The sequence below is a fragment of the Plectropomus leopardus genome, chromosome 15, assembly GCF_008729295.1.
Source record: "Plectropomus leopardus isolate mb chromosome 15, YSFRI_Pleo_2.0, whole genome shotgun sequence".
NCBI lineage: Eukaryota > Metazoa > Chordata > Actinopteri > Perciformes > Serranidae > Plectropomus > Plectropomus leopardus.
Window position 1 is genome coordinate 12,603,728 of NC_056477.1, and position 18,235 is coordinate 12,621,962.

Consider the following 18,235-nt stretch of genomic DNA (forward strand, 5'->3'; position numbering starts at 1 on the left):
ATGCTGTGAAAGCATGTCATCTGCCTAATTATGTGAGAATTACAGCCTTTTCTGAATTGGAAATATGGATGGATTTGTTTTCTCTAAAAATAATAAATGCTTTTTTTCCTCTAGATGTCAGCGATGGAGGGCATGGAGTGAGTTGTCCTTTTAATTTACCGAAAATTTGATGGGTAATTTATTGCTTTTTTTATTGGTGGCTAATGGCTGTGGAGTCCAGTGCAGCTGGCATTTCAAGCTACAGGATGTGTCTACTTCAGGTACTGTGCAGCCATTTGTGAGTCAGACCGCTGGGAACATTAAATCAATGGTCACACCGTGGTCGGACATCAGCAGAAAATTTACAAAGGCGGTCTCCATGGTCTGTAAACATCAAGAAACTGCAGGAGAGAGATGTGCTGTATAATATTCCACAGTTAGAGCTATTACCTCTGACATTCACTTTAATGGCCAGACTTACAATGTTTAATGGAGAAATAGGAAAAATCTGCCATGGCTGAAAAAAGTTGTACCTCTATTTCATACAAAAACACCTTTAAAAGTGTCCGCTGAAACCAAGAAAATGTTCTTTCTAACAGCATGTGCACACGAAAGAGCAAACAAAATGTCTACACAGTGATTTTAGCATACTGTCACTAATTGTGTAATTAGTGGGGCGGCAGGCATAAGTAGTGACAGCATGTTGTTGATTGTAGTAATACTCAATGTTGACACTGTTTACTATGCTAACAGTATAACTAAGAGCATCGCTCAATAACAGGCTGTGGTGCCAGACTGCATATTAATGCGACAGGTACGGCACAACATCTGCCGTCTGTGACTACAGTGAACTAAGTAATGGACTGATGGACTTTTATTTATTGTGCTGTTGCTGTTCTGTAGTTGTTTTTTGTCTACCTGCACATGGATAACAGATACAAATTAGTGGCTAGCAAATTCTGGAGCCATTACTTTTATGCTGGCTTTTATACTTTTTTTTTAATTAATTGTGTGCTGTCCCTACAAAAATAAACAAAGACAATAAAATAATGGCTACACATGTCACTTCCAAATGACACCTTCCTCGATCACTTAACAGAACAACTTTTGAAATATGTTACAGAGGTAACATATACACAACTACCTCTTGTTATACACTAAGGGATGTAAAAACACAGTGTCTACAGTTGTAAGCTTCTCAGTGTCAGGCAGTGTAGCTTAAAGAAGCAAGCAGCAGGGACTGCAGTATTTGTTGAAGTGACATATTCACGATGTAAACTTTTATGAACAATGCAAAACAACACAAATTGAGGCTTTCGATCTCAAAGAAAAAGGGAGAAGTAGAGACGGAAAATGACAAGACTATCAGTCCATACTGCTCCAGCACTGCTGTATATATATATATTCCCTCTTCCTCTTTTTCAGGGATGAGAAAATAACTTTATGTATTCATTCATTTTTTCCAAATAATGATTAATCGAGTAATCGATCTTTAATTTCACCAATAATTGATCAAGGAAAGTGCTTACAATTTGCAGCCTTAGTGCTAACCTAATATTAGTATTTCTTTACTGTAGAAAGTTATGTTAATTACTGTAGTGCAGCAGGCAGCCTTACAGAAATAAATTAAACTAGGGAACATTAGTCTTGATATGGCTAACAATAATTCATCTAAGGGTTTCCCCACATATTCATTTATTTATACTGCCATGATTAAACTGAGATCTATTTGTGATCTAATTGTGATCTGCCAACACAAATAGATGTTCTGTTTTTGCAGCTGGACCATTCATTAGGAGAGCTGTTGAAATTATTTACCATTTTACGGTTATTTATTGCACCACACTCTTGGAGTGCAAAGTGTGCTCTGGGCACAGATGGAGCAACAGAACATCAGCCGCATTGAAAGTAAAACGCAAGTGTACATTCTTCTGGGTCTAAAAGTTCACTCACAGCAGCTGCTTCTCTCATCCATTTATCCGATTAGCTCTGAATGGATCGACAGACCAAATATCCATCCTGTGAGTCACAAACTGCTGCTGAGGAAAAAAAGAACTCATAAAGCTTTCTGCACAGTGCTCATGGAACTACAAAAACCTCCGACTTCAGAAAGGGGACACAATCGGACACACAAACACACACTCATTTAAAAGAAAAAAAAAGACTTGATAAAGTTTGCTCTTCCTAGCTTTTTGCTTACATCAGCTAACGTGTGATGGGATATAAAATGCAACCATCTTCAAAATGGGATTTTCTTTTTAACATTTTTAATTAGCATATCTGTCAGTGACAGAAAAGGGGAAAGTTTACAGAGGTCTTGCTGTTTTTCTGAGCTTGCTCAACTGTTTTGGAGCACAGAGCTAATAGGGGCGGGACTTGGGAAGGACTAATTGGACTCAAAAAAAAGAACCACTTGGGCCAAAATAGGTTAATGTACAGTAATGCATAACTAATGACTATTTAATTACACCGAGCACAAAAGTTGCATCAATCAAGTGAAGGCTTTATATAGAGGAATGAACACGTATGAGCATAAGCACACAGAGTCACATATACCCACAGAGAAGGAAATTCAACCCCTTGCTGAGGAGAAAATGAAGGGCTACTGACTGTATAGTGAGGAGAGAAGCAAAGGGAAGACAAAGTGAGAAAACTGACAGAGAGAGATATAAGCTGAAGAGAAAAACTCAGGGGAGGTGCTGGCTTGGGGGGCTGAAAGGAGGAGGAGAGCAAAATGACATACTCAAAAGCGGTGAGGCAAAAGTCTCATGTGATTTAGAGTAGATTTAGGAGGGGAAGTGCTACAGGGGAGATAAGCGGCACGGAAAACTGCTCAGACCACAGGTTTCCAATACCGGGCCAGAGAAGTAGCCTAAGTACAAGAGGGGGGAATTCACATAGTGGGACCGTGTTAGATAGCAGCTTGCCTCTCCTCATCTCCAGTCTTCACACATGGGGGAAAATAAATATTCATTTCCTTCCCATGTGCCCAGTGCTAAAGACTTCCCCAAAGGCTTGTGTCTGTGAGCTCCATATAAATGAGGCATCCACAGTAGTTTAATGATAGAGCTACAAAATGTACCCCCCGCCCCCACTCACTCACACACACACACACACACACACACACACACACACTAAAAAAAGCCTGTCCAAAACTTAATATCTTGGTTCACGCACATTAGTTGTAAGTAATTTACATGTTCAATATGAAATGAAAAAAAAATCCATTAAATAATTTCAAAATGAGTTAAAGCTGCATTAAGTGATTTTTGAGTAGTACTTGATGAGGCTGCATGATTAATCATATTCAAATTACCATTGCAGTTGCAGCTACAAAACCTCATTCATAGGTGACCATTTCCTGCTGTTTTTTAATTAATGGATAGGTCCGTTGGTAATTTTTCCCATCAAAACATGACATCGCTTGTTGTCATGTTTTAAGATCTTGGAGGAACTGCTAGCTACGGTGGCTGAAGAGAAAATGCAAATGGCGTATCAAGAGCAAGTTATTGGTTTGTCCGTTCTTGTTTTCCTTAGAAACATGGCGAAGCTACATGAGGACTCCACGGATGAGAACCCACCTCCTATGTAAATATAAACGGCTTTTTAGGTAATGGAAATGCAATCATTTTTTAAAATTTTCAGCTGATTATACACTTAAGAAAACATAATTATTATATTTCTGCCAATATATCTCCCTTAATCCTACACACTGGACCTTTAAGTAAAGATACAAAAAACACAAAGCAATAGAAAAAGACAATACATAATTGAAGCACATAGTTTTTTTAAGGAAAGGAGTGACACAAAATAAAAAAGAAGATACAAAATAAGATAAAACAGAGTTAGAAAAACAACAGTAGAGTAAAAATTGCAGCGCAGTTCAAAATATGAATAAAAAAGCCCCATGTGTAACTTAGTTAATGGAGTGGCAAACAGAAAGTTTTTAAGCCCTAATTTAAAAGAACTGGAAGTTTTCTGGATGTTTGTTTCACACATATGGTCAATTAAAACTGATGCTGCTTTTACGTGTTTCGTTTTGACTTTGAGACGGTAAGAAGACCAGACCCAGACCATATAAGAGGTATCTCATAAAACTAAAGTTGGAGGAGTTGACTCATGAGAACTGCTGTGCTGTTATTTTAGTCTTGCCAAGTTGCAAAACATAAACTCAAGGTTGTGCTTGAATATTAAATCATTTATTAAAAGTGCCTGCCTAACACCTGATGTTTAGTGAAGCTAAATTTAGTATGTTTAAATCATAATTTGACATATTATTTTTTTGAGACAGCACTGAAGTGTGAGTGGCATGAAACTGATATCAGATATCTAACTGACAATATAAATCAATATTCTTACTCATCGGCAACTATGGCAAAACTTGCCAAAATGTATGTGGTTTCAAAGATCATCATCATAATCATTAACATCATCATCATCATCATTATCATATTTCTTTAATTCTGCTTCAATTTATTGCTTTTTCGCCAAAGATTTTTCTTTCACCCTGTTACTTTTCTACCTCTCTTGACCTCAGTAAGATATCTGATATCAGTTCCATGTCACCCACAATCTGTCATCAGTCCTGTCTAAAAAGAATGTAATGTATTGCAAATTACGCTTTTAACACACTAAATTTGGCTTGACATTTTCAATTAACGATTTAATAATCAAGCACAGCCGTGGATTTATTTTTCTAACTGCAACTTGGCAAGACCAATATAACAGCGCGGCAGTTCTCACTAAGTCGACCAGTTTAATGAGCGACCTCTTAGATGGTGTCCTTCCCATCCCCAAAGTCAAGACTAAACATAGAAAAGCAGCATTCAGTTTTAACTGACCACATATGTGGAATAAACACCCAGAAAACTCTCAGTTCTTTCAAATTAGGGATTTTGACTTTTATGTTTGAGACTCAATTTAATTAAGGTAATATGAAATACAGTTCTTAACTCAACTTTTAGATTTGCCTTAATCAAGTTTAGCATATCTGTATCTTCTACTTTATTTTATTTTAATCTTTTCTTTTTTTAAATACCATTTATTTGTGTCTTTATTTGCCCTTTTCTACTTCCTTGTGTGTGCTTTTTAAATAACTTTTATTAATGGCTGTCGGCTTGGGAAGTATTAAACAATCAACTGGATAAATGAGACTTATATTTAACTGCACAAGTTATTGGAAGTATTCAAATTGAAGTTCAGATAAAGCTTTGTTGTTGTTAAATGCAGCCCCTTATTTTTCCCAATTTTCAGATTCTTTCAGCGCAGGCATGCAAGAAGTTTTCTTTACAAATTCAATGCAACACAGGGTGAGTGACTGATATACAAATGTTCATTTGGGGGTTGAGTAATTCATTTAAAACATTAATTTGAATTTTAAACACATAATTTGTATTTCTATAGAAACAACACAAGGTGTTTTGCTCAAACCTTTCAAAAGCAAGTGGTAACATGCTGCTACAGTAACAACTAGGGTATGAGCCATTTATTTTAGCCAACAATGACTAGGAGCCGCTCATTTCCCTCTGACAGATGGAGGGGACCCAACATAAAGCAGGAGCAGAAATCATTAAGTCAGCCAAAGCCCTGCAGAGTTGTTTTAATTGTGTGCTCTGGAGCTGTAGGCATAGCTTACCTGATTGCTGCCATAACTAACTGCCTTTACAGAGACAGACGAGATCTTCTGTGGATGTTTAGAGAGTGATTTGTGTTCAGAAGATTCCTCAGGGAGAGGACGGTGGGGAGAGATGGAGAGTCGAGGAATGAGGAGACAGTTCATCGCAGAGTGAGCAGATTGGACGCTCTCCGCTGGAGAGAGCCTCATCCAGCAGGAGAGGCTCGAGCACCTGGCTAATGCTTTCATGGCTCACAATTTACAGCAGGCCTGCCACTGCTTCTGGCTGGCACTGTCAACGTGACACCCCACAGAGGTCTGCGCCTATGGTCCCGACCTTCTGTGTGTGTGTCAGACAGAGCGCTCATTCAAAGCGTTAATCAATGGCCTTTCAACAGCTTATGCTGCTGCGCCTGTGTATCAATCACTGAATAAAGCTGCGCAGCGGGAGAACGTGAGCACACACACAAAGTGCTGGATTACAAAGATGTATGCAATGCACACACACATGTTCACAAAAGGTGGTGAGATGGGCAGAAAGGCAGATCTGTGCACAAAGAAAAAAAAAACAAAACACACACACACACACACACACACACACACACACACACACACACACACACACACACACACACACACACACACACACACAACTAAACTGATGTGTTGACAGGTTGGACAGGATTTACATTCCCTGTCTTATGCATAAAGGCATAATCAAACTCTGTTACAGAAGAAAATCTGTCAAGATTCCCTACTTTGACTGACACACAAGTTAGGAAATCAGTCCACTTAAAACAAGCTTTACTTAAAATTTCCACAGGCTGCAGGCAACTTCGCCATCAGACCCTAAAGCTTCACAGTCTGGCTAAAATCTCCTGAACACAGCAGACAGGTATCACTGCCTGAACAGTGCCTGAACTAATGCTGCCTTTTTTAATTGCAAAGGCAAAAGTAAAGGTGACATTGAACAATATATTGTCTTAACTCATTTGCAGTTCAAAGTATACATACAATTGCATAAATGCAAAACACTATTAACAAATTCACCTATTAAATAAAACCTAAACCAACTATAAAATCTAATAGACAGCAACTGTTAATGCTAGTACTCACTCATGATGGGTGATTTTTTAAAGTAGCTTCAGCTGTAGTGTTAATAATCCATGTTATTTTTAATTATACATTCCTTCTTGGCCTCCTCCTAAGCCACAGTACCATCAGTACAGACAAACTCCACCCAGCACAGGCCCAGTATAGCTGTATCTCGTGTGTGTAGCAGCCAGTCACCTCAGAGCACTATAGATTATGCTCCCTCATCCGGCATCTCTCTCTGCCCGTTTAACAGTCTAAACACTTAATCTTGTCAAAAGAGACTCTTAATAAACTCAGAGGGAAGCCGGGCTTTACCCTCGGAGAGAAACAAATGTGGTTTACGGCAGTGATGATCTGCAGCATCTACCTCGAAGCTCTTATGCATATTTATACTCAAAACTCATTAATCAGTCATGCACAGGAGAGAGCGTGATAAAGATGGAGATGCAGCATCAAAACTGGGGCCACTTCAGTGGTTGAATACAATAAAGCGGAGATAGCTATCGTTATTACAAAACAATGAACGTATTCAGAATGGTGACTTCAAGGTCAATGGTGGAAGTTCAAGGTAGAATATATAATTTACCAGCGATTAAATATTAATCAAAGTAAAACAAAAGCTGACTGTAAGGTGTGACCACAGATGAAAATGTGTGTCAAGGTGTTTTTAAGATACTTTGTCCACCTTTTCTGGGCTTTTTCACTGTCTCATCCATACTGACACTACAGCCTAAGCTACACTTTGATGTGTGAATTTACAGGCAGAGGCAGCTGCATCCACAGTGTGTCAAGGAGACGTACCTGTACTCTTCCTGGGTGAAAATTGGGATGCGGGAGGGCTGAAGAACAGTGATCTCCACCAAAGTGCTGTTAGTCTTCACCGGCTCCCCGTCATCATAGGCTATCACAAACAACTGCAGTGGGCAGAACACACATAAGCAACACACACATGTAAATACAAGCACAAGATCTTTAGTATTATTTTTTTTAACCACACTACTACTCACTACACAAATAATTCCCTTTCTAAGGTTGCCAGGCATTTTTTTTGCAGACATGTTCGGCATCCTAATAAAGACAGACTGGCAAAATAGGATCTGGCGAGCATCTTGCAAAGCTCCCAGAGAGCAAGTATGAATGTATTGATCTACTTTCATAGACTGTGGAGAATGGAGCCTGGGGGAAGCAAAGGGGAGTGAGGCGGCAGAGAGGGAGAGATAGGCAGAAGGAGAATAAACACAGACAAATGTTTAAAGAAACTGAGAAAGAAAAACAGTGGAGAGAAAAAAAGACACAGCAGATAGAGGTAGCAAGACAACATGGGAGTGTGAGCAGCACATCTGCATTAGGAGCTTATATCTAAAACACCTTGTCCACTTTTCACAACTAGGGAGATGCCTATGTAAGGTCACCTTAAGTTGGTTAAAAATAAATAAATAAAAACAACCTTTGTGAGCACTTGGGAGGAAATTTGCTGAATCAATAAGAAAACTCAACATCACTGGTCATAGACACAAGTGAAGCAATGACATGATCCCTTAGGTAATTTAGTAATAATGCCCAAAAAAATGTTCTTCGATTTTAACAAGTCTATATGCACATTTCGGACCGGCTTATCTTCCCTGCAACTTGTAGCGCACTAAAACATGCAAGACAGAGCATTAAAATAAGCTATAGGAATTGTGTCCATGCAGTGTAAAAAAAAAAACTCCTGTGATTCTTAGATTTATGATATAGACTGAGATCTTCATGATTACAAGAGTTATAATAGCATTATGGCAAGAGCTGAGCAATATGGAGAAAATCAAATATTACAATATTGTTGATACCTAATATCTATTACCTAGATTTCAATATTGCAGTGATATTGTTGGTGTGATTAGGTGAAAACTCAAAATTAAATGCACAAACCAGATCAGAATCCATTAATTTAGAAGCCCAAAAGCAGTTCCTTTTTAAATCTATTAATTCCTTTCTGCCAAAATTAGTGTGTGTATACAGGTTTTTTAAACACTGGAAAACCCACTAAAAGTGTGAAATAAGACTCATTTTCCATTGCCAGTAGACCAGAGAGATGTACATGCTGCATGTGTGGTTTTTTTTTGGAGGGGGGGTCTGATGTGTCTTTTTTAATGCTACAAATGGGCCGGTGTTGTATCAAAATGTGTTCCACAGTTGAATAACGCTTCCCCCAAATTAAAGTGGTTAGGGTTTGGCCAGTCAAAAACACTTTTTATTTTGAGAGCTAATTACCCTACAGCATTAATATATTTTGATAACATTTTTTATTTTGTTGGTAATAGTTGTATCATCACAATATTACACTCAATGGTGTGCTTTCACGTCATTTGTGGCACTTCAGTGATGTTTATGGATCTCGGCCCAAGTGCCTCGGTCCTGACCGCATCTCTGTTGGGCCACAAGTAATGATAAAGCACACCCTCTCAAGTAATATTGCTTAATTTTATTATTTCCCATCAAATAAAAAAGCCAGATGTTAACAAGTTAGGGGAGGGTTTTTTGTGCACTGGGAAAGGTGCTTAACTGTATAGCCATTCATTATAAATAGACAGTTCCTTGACACACTCTTATGTTCCTCTGAATAACATTAACATCTTTAAAGCGACACACTGACATTACAAGCAGCAGCAGCTAATCAACGCCATTGTCATAGTAATCACCGCCACTCACTTTAAAGGTGACACTGGGCTCCTCATTGAGGTTGACCTTGGTGATGACTCTTCCAGACACCTCTTCCACATCAAAGATGCTCCCACTGTACGGTGACCTGTCCTGGTCCACTCTGTAGCGGACAAAACTGGCCGGAGTGCCCTGGAGGAAGGACAAAGAAGAACATAAACCTCATAAATCCAATTATCTGGACACACCATATTTCAATTTTCCAAGGTTTGCAAAATGTATTCACACCATAAGGGTGTAGCAGTGTGGTTTGCTTAGAAATACTAAAACTACTATTTTTACATTTCATTTTCTCAGAGTTGAAGTGGTTTAAGTGAGAAAAGTTGCTCTCCTCTCTGTGTAACCTAAGAAATTACCCTAATGTCTCACTCTTCCCTTTTCTCATCACACTGCCTAATGTAAACGCACTGCTATTCATTGATTCAGACCTTTTCCCTTTCATTTGGAATAAAATAACATCAAACCCATCCCTCTAGTCTCTAGAGTAACACACTTACATTCATTAGCCAGAGCCTGGACTTAAATGTGACCCTTTGATTAAGATTAATCACAGTTCCTGATTACTAATCATCTCTATAGCTTATCTTATTGCAGTTTCATCCCTTCGGACCTCCAATTCAGTCTGATTTTTAATAAGCTTTTTTGAAGCTGTGCTCCCTCGCCTGAGCAGATCTTGCTCCCCAGGGACGGGGGTAAAAACCCGGGGCTAGAGAGAGAGAGGTAAATCCTGTAGTAGCTGTGGATCCCTCGGGAGGCTTACTCACACAAATGTGTCTCTAAGAGGTTACAAAACTATCTGAGTGAATTCACTAAGGGGTTTCTCAGAAAAAAAGGCCTCATCTCTAAAAGCTCTTCAACTTGTTTTCCAACATGAAATGGAAAAGATGTCTGGACAGGGCCATTAATAAAAAAAAACACCTCTTACAGAAGACTCTAATACAGTGGCTTCAGGAGCAAGAGCTCTGCAGTGACTTCGGCAAAGAAAGTTAAAAGTACTTTGCTCAAAGATAAACAAACAATGTTGTCAACTGAGTAGCAGAAGCCAACCTTTAGTTCAGTGGTTCCCAACTGGTAGGTCACAGGTCCACTCTGAATGGACCGCTAGTGACTTGAGATCATGTCAAGTTTATGAAAAACTGGCTTGCTGTGTGTTTTTTTTTTTGTTTTTAACCCTCCTAAAAGCTACGAATATTTTTCTTTGAGCCTCCCTGAGTGACTAAGGAAAATACAAAGTGTTAATACCACATGATGCATTCTAGGACTGTTGGAAATCCGATAATCCAATGAAAAATTATGTTTTGAAAGTTTCTGGCTGAGATAAATGGTGTCATTTGGTGATTTTCCATTTTGGTGGGCCTGTGGTTTGGAGGGCATGTTCTCTTTAAAAATCATTAAAAATTTTTAGAGAAAAATAAACAACCCAAAATTGCCAATTTTTAAAATCACCAAAATAACTTTTTGAAAAAAGACAAAAGAAAAAGAAAAACAATTAAAAAATAGCTCAATGTTTAAAAGACAAACAAAAATCACTTTTTTAAAAAAAGAAAATCTTCAAAAGCAACATGTTTTCTTTAAAAGATGTTGGTTTTTCTTTTCCTCCAAAGGTCCGAGCTAAACTCCAGTGTCCTTAAATCCTAGAAATGCCCCTGGTTTTAACTAACTGCACCATATTCTTGCAATATGTTATATTTCATTGTGTATTAAGCCCACATGTTATTCACATTTTGTCAAATTAAACTGAATATAGGGCAATTTCACTTATGTGCCAACCTTTGACTAAAAACTAAGGAGAAATCTGGACCGAGAGGCTGGACCAGTTTGGAACCATTGCTCTCGTTCTTGTTCTCTCCATTTGTATCGATAGTTTGCCTTTTAAAACCTACATGTCTGACTTAACCATGGACTATCAGGACTATGGGATGCAAATCAATAATAAGACAATTTCCCTTGTATTTATTTAGCAGACTGCACAATTTTGAAGTGATTCATATTTCCAGATTTGAACATTTTCGTGCCACAACTCACAGCAGCTCAGGATTGATGCTTGAAAATGCACTGCATTCACTATTGCTGCAGTTACATCTCAGTCTGTGTCTTTCTACAGACATTTTCAGCTGTACAACACAATTTCTTGTCTGGCATTCGACTAACAGATTATAAATGTTTCATGTCCACAGCTGAAGTGAACTCACTGTGCCATTAACATTGCAGATGAGCTACAAAAAATGTACTTCAGCATCAAAATAATGCTTCCATATTGCAACATAAAGCATATCTTTGTTTTTTTGTTATTGTTTCGGTTGTATTTATTTTTTAAGAATCTAATTCTTTTTACCATAGAATAGCCAGTTCATGAATTAAAGAACAAGCTCAGAAGCAATGGGAAGCACTGAATGATGCTTTAGAGACACACAACACAGAAAAAAAGACTTGGGCTTACGGTGTAAAACAGCAAAGCCAACACATAAATGCTGTGCAAAAACGTGTACTCGTCAATTCTTCATTTTGATGAATAATGCAACAAATTCCATGAGCCTCATTTGTTCTAACTTGGAGATATAAATGTAATTACACCACAAATTTGGTATCAAAGAAGCCTTTGGCAAGGCACATGTGCATGGATGGAGACATAACAAAAACTTACACAACAGAAGTACTGTTTCATACTGTGTTTGACCCACGTCAGTCAGATTCTTGCAATCATCACCTCCACAGACAAGAGTCAGACAAAGTGTGGGTGAGCCTGTTTACACCTGGTATCATCATGTGTCTTGGGTGATCCGATCACAAGTTGACAGCTCCATGTCTGTGTGTTCACACCTGGCACGAAAATACATCTGTACATGCTACTTGAGTGACCACTTGTGATTGGAACTCACTTCCCCACACTTTATGCAAACAAACTTGAATCATTTTTGTTCGTAAAGACCAAATGTGTTGCTGCACACAGCGTTTTTTAAAGTCCCTCCTTGCCCCTTTGTGTTTACCATGAGACAAGACTACGGCTACAGAAGAGTGAGCTCTGTGTTAGGGGAGTGCAGCTGGTAAGAGTACGCCCTGCTGCACACACATGGTAACAGGACTAACTGTAAGCATCACACGGGTTTGACAAGTTTGTTGGGGACGTCAAATCATGCGACCATGGTGTATTTTGTTGATAGCCTAGCAATATTTTTTTTTTTACTTCTGGTGACGACATTTACACTTGAAAAATCCAAAAGTGGTGTTCATTTGTGAAGATTATTTTGCTGAACAAAACATGCAAGTAATATAAACATTTGTTTGCCACACAGCTTATTTTCTAAAATACAATGGAATAATCCCATAGACCTTTTGAAGAGGGAACCAGGGTGGAGCTAATGTTCGCATCAGCCTACAGAAAAATATCATCCCTGGGGCACTTTATTCTCTGCTGTGATGAACAATGCCACAGAAGAAAAATAAATGTTCAAATAATAAGTCAAAAAACAGAATCTGCAATTCGTATGCAGAAAAATAAAGTTTCTCCCTGAAATGTTTGTCTCTATGATGGCTCCTCTCTCATTTAGGGTGATAATAACATTCACAGTATGGAGTCAAGTGGCACTGCCAAAAATACAGTCACCTGTCAAAACCCATTAGTATCACTTCTCCCAACGTGCAGGGGGATAGATAGCATGCCTTCTGTAGAAACAAATAAAAAGCAGGAGAAGGAATGGTCTACACCATTATCACCTTTGGACAAGCTATGCATGGCTCATGTTTGTCACATTATGACTAAAAGCCAGAGCCTCTCTTTCTTTGTGTGCAGGTTTTCTGAGCCTGTGTAATAGAGAGAATGTGTGTGAGCGCACATTTGTGTGTGTATTTAGCGAGTGCTAGACTAAGCCCTGTTCCAGCAGAGGTGTCTATGACAGGCATCCTGTCAATAAAATGCTTTGAGCTCCCAAATCCAGGTCAATAAAGAGACTGGGTTAGTCAGCTCCTGTTAGAAAATCTAATCCCTCTGTCTGTCAAACCACTTTCCCAAGTCACTCCCATGTCTCACTCGCTGCCACTGTGCTCACCAAAACATTACAATGATTTCCTATTGTTTGTACCTCAGCACTGCTGGATGTTTTTTGTACTGTACAATATTTCTCTATGAGAAAAAATAAACCTGTATAAGGAGGAAAGTTCGCATTAAAAAAGAATGATTTCATAGCTGCACAGACAGCGAGGTGGAGAGGGTGTAGGCTGGGAAAGCGGGAGGAGGGAGAGTCTCCCTCTGAGAGGAGAAGTGAGATGTACAGCAGTCATTGTGGTGCTCTGGAGATGTTTCACCACCCACAGCAGGGACTGACAGGCATTCATATCCCTCAGTGTTTACGTGCTGCCGAGAGTACACAAAGCTCACCCAGGCCTGGTGAGATCCCATCAGCAGGAGGGCCACTAATAACAAGCATCAAGTTCGGCCATACAGGACTTCACTGAAAAACACACAGAGCTGGGAGCTATTAGGGCAAGGCAGGGGGTCACTGGGGGATTCCTGTTACCTTTCTTCATAGAGAAAATTTGAAAATAAATTTTGAAATAAATGAAAATATGTTTTGAGAGAAGAAGCTGGTTTGGTGAAGTCTCTGTAAAAAAAAAAAAAAACTCAGCACAACCAAAAGGAAAGAGAAGATGTGAGCAAGAAGACTGCTGACTCACCAAGTGCAATAAAATATTAAGGTGGGTGGCGCTGCCAATAAAAGAGGTTCAGCTGAGGTGAATGACGTGGAACAAAACATTCTCTGAACATGTGCGATCCAAAATATACACCTTATGCATCACCCTGATGAAAAAGGTCATGTGATGCACCCCTCCCCTCAACTTCCAAAAATGTTCTCCTCTTAATCACACCATTGCTAGTCTCAACAGGGTGTCACAATCTCTCTTCCGCATTGTGTAATTTTGTTCCTTGGTTTGCAGACTCCATAAAAAAATAAATAAAAAAAACCTTCAGTCCCAGGAGACCCTGCTCAGATATAGTGAGTTGAAGGAGTCTGAGGAAACATGACGCTGTCTGAGGCAACTGACAGATGAGTCATACAAGGGAAGGAGCTGAACAAGACCCTCTTACAATAAACACACACAGCACTGTAGTGTAGCTCTAATGAGAGCATCGAAGTCCTAAAAAAAAAACATTTTTTAAGGAATACTTAACAGACCATGTATGTGTAAACCAACTGTGGTAAACTTCCCTTCATCTTATCAGCACCCAGCTCTCTCTGCTCATCTCACAGGTCACATCCACCGGTTGATGTGTTTCGAATCATCCAGTGGATTTTCACTGGTTCTAGGGCTGTTGCTCCAACAACCGATTGTATGTCCTCACTTTGAATGCCTATCACGCTGGCGCAAAAAGTGTAAAAGCAGATCGAGAGATCAAACAGTAAAACTAGACGCTACTGATAAAATATCAAGATAATGTTACTGCATTGCCCATTTATTGTCTAGAATCTCTTCTGAAACATACTTTAGCACCACAGACTTTAATAATACACAGAAATAGGACTAAAGATGGCCCCTAATCACTCCGATGGAGTTGCTCACCTGGTGCAATTTTTTTCAAGCTTCCAGGTTCCAGTTTCCCACTGAACATGTGCAGTGGTGTTTCTCACACTGGCCCCTCCTGCAAGTTCCCATGTGGCTCAGACTTTACATTGTGATGACGTCCCAGATTTTTTAATTGCTTTTCTCAGCTCCATGAAAGTTTGACAAATATAAAACCACCACGGCTCAAAAATTGAAAACAGAAAGAGCCATAATTGGTCTTGTTTGCAGTTGGAGGTGTCCTGCCAACAGTTTTACAGATGTCTCTTTTACCTGGTGGCCTATTGGGAAAATGCTTTCTTGGCCTCAGGCAATTTTTTTGCTGCAATACTGCAAGTGCCCATTGGGAAAAAAATGTTGCAAGGCTCAGAGGCTATCCTGGGGGTGTGTTTAGTACACTGTATGACTATAATATGATCATATGTGATCAGAAAGTGGGGGCTATACTGTTTCCTGTATTGTAAAAACAGGGGCTGAAAAGACTGAGATCAAACAGTAACAGCAGTTCTGATAAAATATGGACCAGTATTCTGTTACAGTGCTGACCAGTTGGAGCATTTATGTGGTTAAATGCAGTGCATTCTGGTAGTTGTAGGTTTTCTATCTCTTGAGCAAAAGCAATTGACACAGCCATTTTTCTCTGTTTTTTTTTGTGGTCATGTGGCATTAATATCTATGTAAAGTATTTCTTTCTACTGTACTGGCAGCCCAGTTTTATGAGAAGACCACCTTTCAGTGAAATACTTCTTCAGTGCTAATGCGATAATGCTACATGATGTAGCGAGAAGTTAAAAGTAACCAAGGAAGGCTTTTATCTCTGCTATCTTTATTAAAGACACAGATGAATTGAAGATGATGATTGTGCTTTTAATTTTAACGATCAATGTTGTGTACACTTTGTGCATGTTTTAAGGTAAATTATAAGCATTTTTCATACTCACTGGTGGGTCTTGGTCCTCAGCAAAAACAGTTGTGATGACCGTTCCTTTCTCTGCATTGGGTGCCACCATGCCCTTATACAGGTCTTGGGTAAAGATGGGGGAGAAGTCATTCATGTCCTATAAACAAAAAGAAATAGGTGTATCAATTATGTATTGGTGAAATAAGTACCCACATTGCAATGACATGCCAGTGTAAAACATTGTTGGGTAAGAACAGAACAAAATGTTCAGCTGCACTCCTGCAGAGTAGAAGGTCTCAGAGAACAGGCAAGACAGATATCCCTTCAGATTTGGCATTAAAAGGGTCAAATAAATGTATCAATGTATTCTGCCACCACTTTTGCTGATGCCGTCTGCATGCTGAAACAGTAATATTGTTGCAGTGCAGATTTTGCAGCTGCTGCTTTGTTTGATTTCAGCTAACACTTCAAGCAAGTTATTGTGGATTCAAGCAAAATTTTCCTCTGCAGTTATCCACCATGCCCGAGGGTTTGTCAATGTAATTTAAGAACTGTGCAACTGAACTGGATGTGATCACATATAAACATACACTTTTTCCTGTTATCAAACCATTGCAGATGAAAAGAATCCAAATCCATAAAATTAGTCCCTAATAATGTGAACATACAAAATATTGTAGCCAACTGATTAAAACTAAAAAATACACTGTGTTAATTGAACCAATAGAAGGCTTGTGTTATTGTATAGGTAATTAATCACAGCATCTTATTAAATTGAACAAAAACTGCTACTGCTGTGAAATTTAATCTTTCATAATTAATGCATTTTGCTTTGTGTTGATTTATCTTTACTGATATACACTGCACAGTACCAGATGACTGCCAATTAAGATGACAGAATTAAAAGCTGTTCATTGTTCACTGGGTAAAGACAACACACATTTAATAACAGTTTTATTCTCTCAAGATAACAGAGCCTAAAGGACCCTTACAGTGCACTTATGTCTTGTTAAGATGACAACCACGAGCAAGGTTTGCTGACCTACTTGAACATACAGTCTGACATTTAATGGAAAGTGATCATTCATACAGTCTTTTCTAGCCCTTTAAGCGGTGAAACTGTTTTGTTTCGGTGATATAATGCTCCCTTGAACGTAAGTGGGAACTTAACATCACCATTGCTTTTAATCACCTGTTCCCTGTAAATAATGCACATCAGAGCCCTACCATTTTTATGGACCTGCAAAGAAATGCAATCCTGTTAACTGTGCAGCCCTTGCTTTGCTTTGTGAGAATGAAAACTCAGTAAGCCATTCACATGTCTCTCAGGAATACATTTGCTCTGTAGTATTCTCTGTAGTAACAGCTGGAGCCTGATCTTCTATTCTTTTGACCTTTCTCTGTACTCTCCACTGTTGTGACTCAGCCATGGGCAACAGTATGTGTTCTATAAACTCAGCGTTAGAGGGCAGCCCGAGTTTGATCTATACACAGGTTTAGTATTTCGTAGCAGAAAATCTATGATCCACATCTTACTTTGAACAACAAAGCCTGATTCTTGTGCTGCAACTGTAGGCACACGTGCGTGTGCTTGCTTAAAACATGCATGTGCTACATACAGTATCTCCACACACACCTAAAAACACAAGGTGTATTACATTCCCGAAGTACAAGCATAAAAGAAGTAGTTTTGGAGAGTCATGAGGAACAAAAAACAAAACAAAAAAAAAAGACACACAGGACACTCAATCCATCACTGCAAGGCATCCAACAAGAGACAACAACAAAACAATACAAGGAGAAATCAAATGCAAACAACTTCAAATAACCCTTTGGAGGTGTTATACTAGGAAGGAAATGGAATCAGTGGAATCAGCTCCAACTCTAGTCCCCGAGAAGCCTGCGTGAATCCATTAGGCTCATTCTAATTCATGTCTGCCATTTCAAATAGCAGCCATTGGTTTGATATCAGTGGCTGTGCAATGCCTTATCCTATCAAACGCAGTTCCTGGGTGACAGCACGAATGCGGCAACAAAGCGCGTCCTTATCAGAGGACAAACTCACTCTACAGGTTTGCAGGCCATGCGGCGAGCCTGCTTGAATAAGCTTAGACGCTTCCTCCCATTCAGCGTAATACAGAGAGCTTAATTCTGTAGACTTTGAGTCAGTCACTAGGGCTGGACTGAATTCATACACAGTGATAAATGTGAGTGCACACATTTTAAAAGCGCTGAATTACTCGCGGAGCAAAAACACACACACATGAATAGTGCCACAACATAAGGCGTCTAATCCTTTGGTTGGGATTCAGCTGTTAATCTCTTGAAAGGTTGTAAAGGGAATACAAGCTCCTGAAAAACCTGACATAATTGCTGTCACAAAGCTAATG

The 18,235-nt window shown here is 39.1% G+C and overlaps 1 protein-coding gene across 1 annotated transcript in view; it reads right to left on the reverse strand.

Moving 5' to 3' along the window:
* The window catches only part of LOC121954395 (protocadherin-15-like), a 254,356-nt gene that overhangs the window by 59,947 nt on the left and 176,174 nt on the right, over positions 1 to 18,235 (reverse strand). Inside the window, exons 23-25 of the mRNA XM_042501870.1 lie at positions 15,886 to 16,002; positions 9,380 to 9,520; positions 7,490 to 7,602 (exon numbers count right to left, since the gene is read on the reverse strand). Of these exons, the coding sequence (XP_042357804.1) occupies positions 7,490 to 7,602; positions 9,380 to 9,520; positions 15,886 to 16,002 (371 nt within the window). The remainder of the gene's footprint in view (positions 1 to 7,489; positions 7,603 to 9,379; positions 9,521 to 15,885; positions 16,003 to 18,235) is intronic.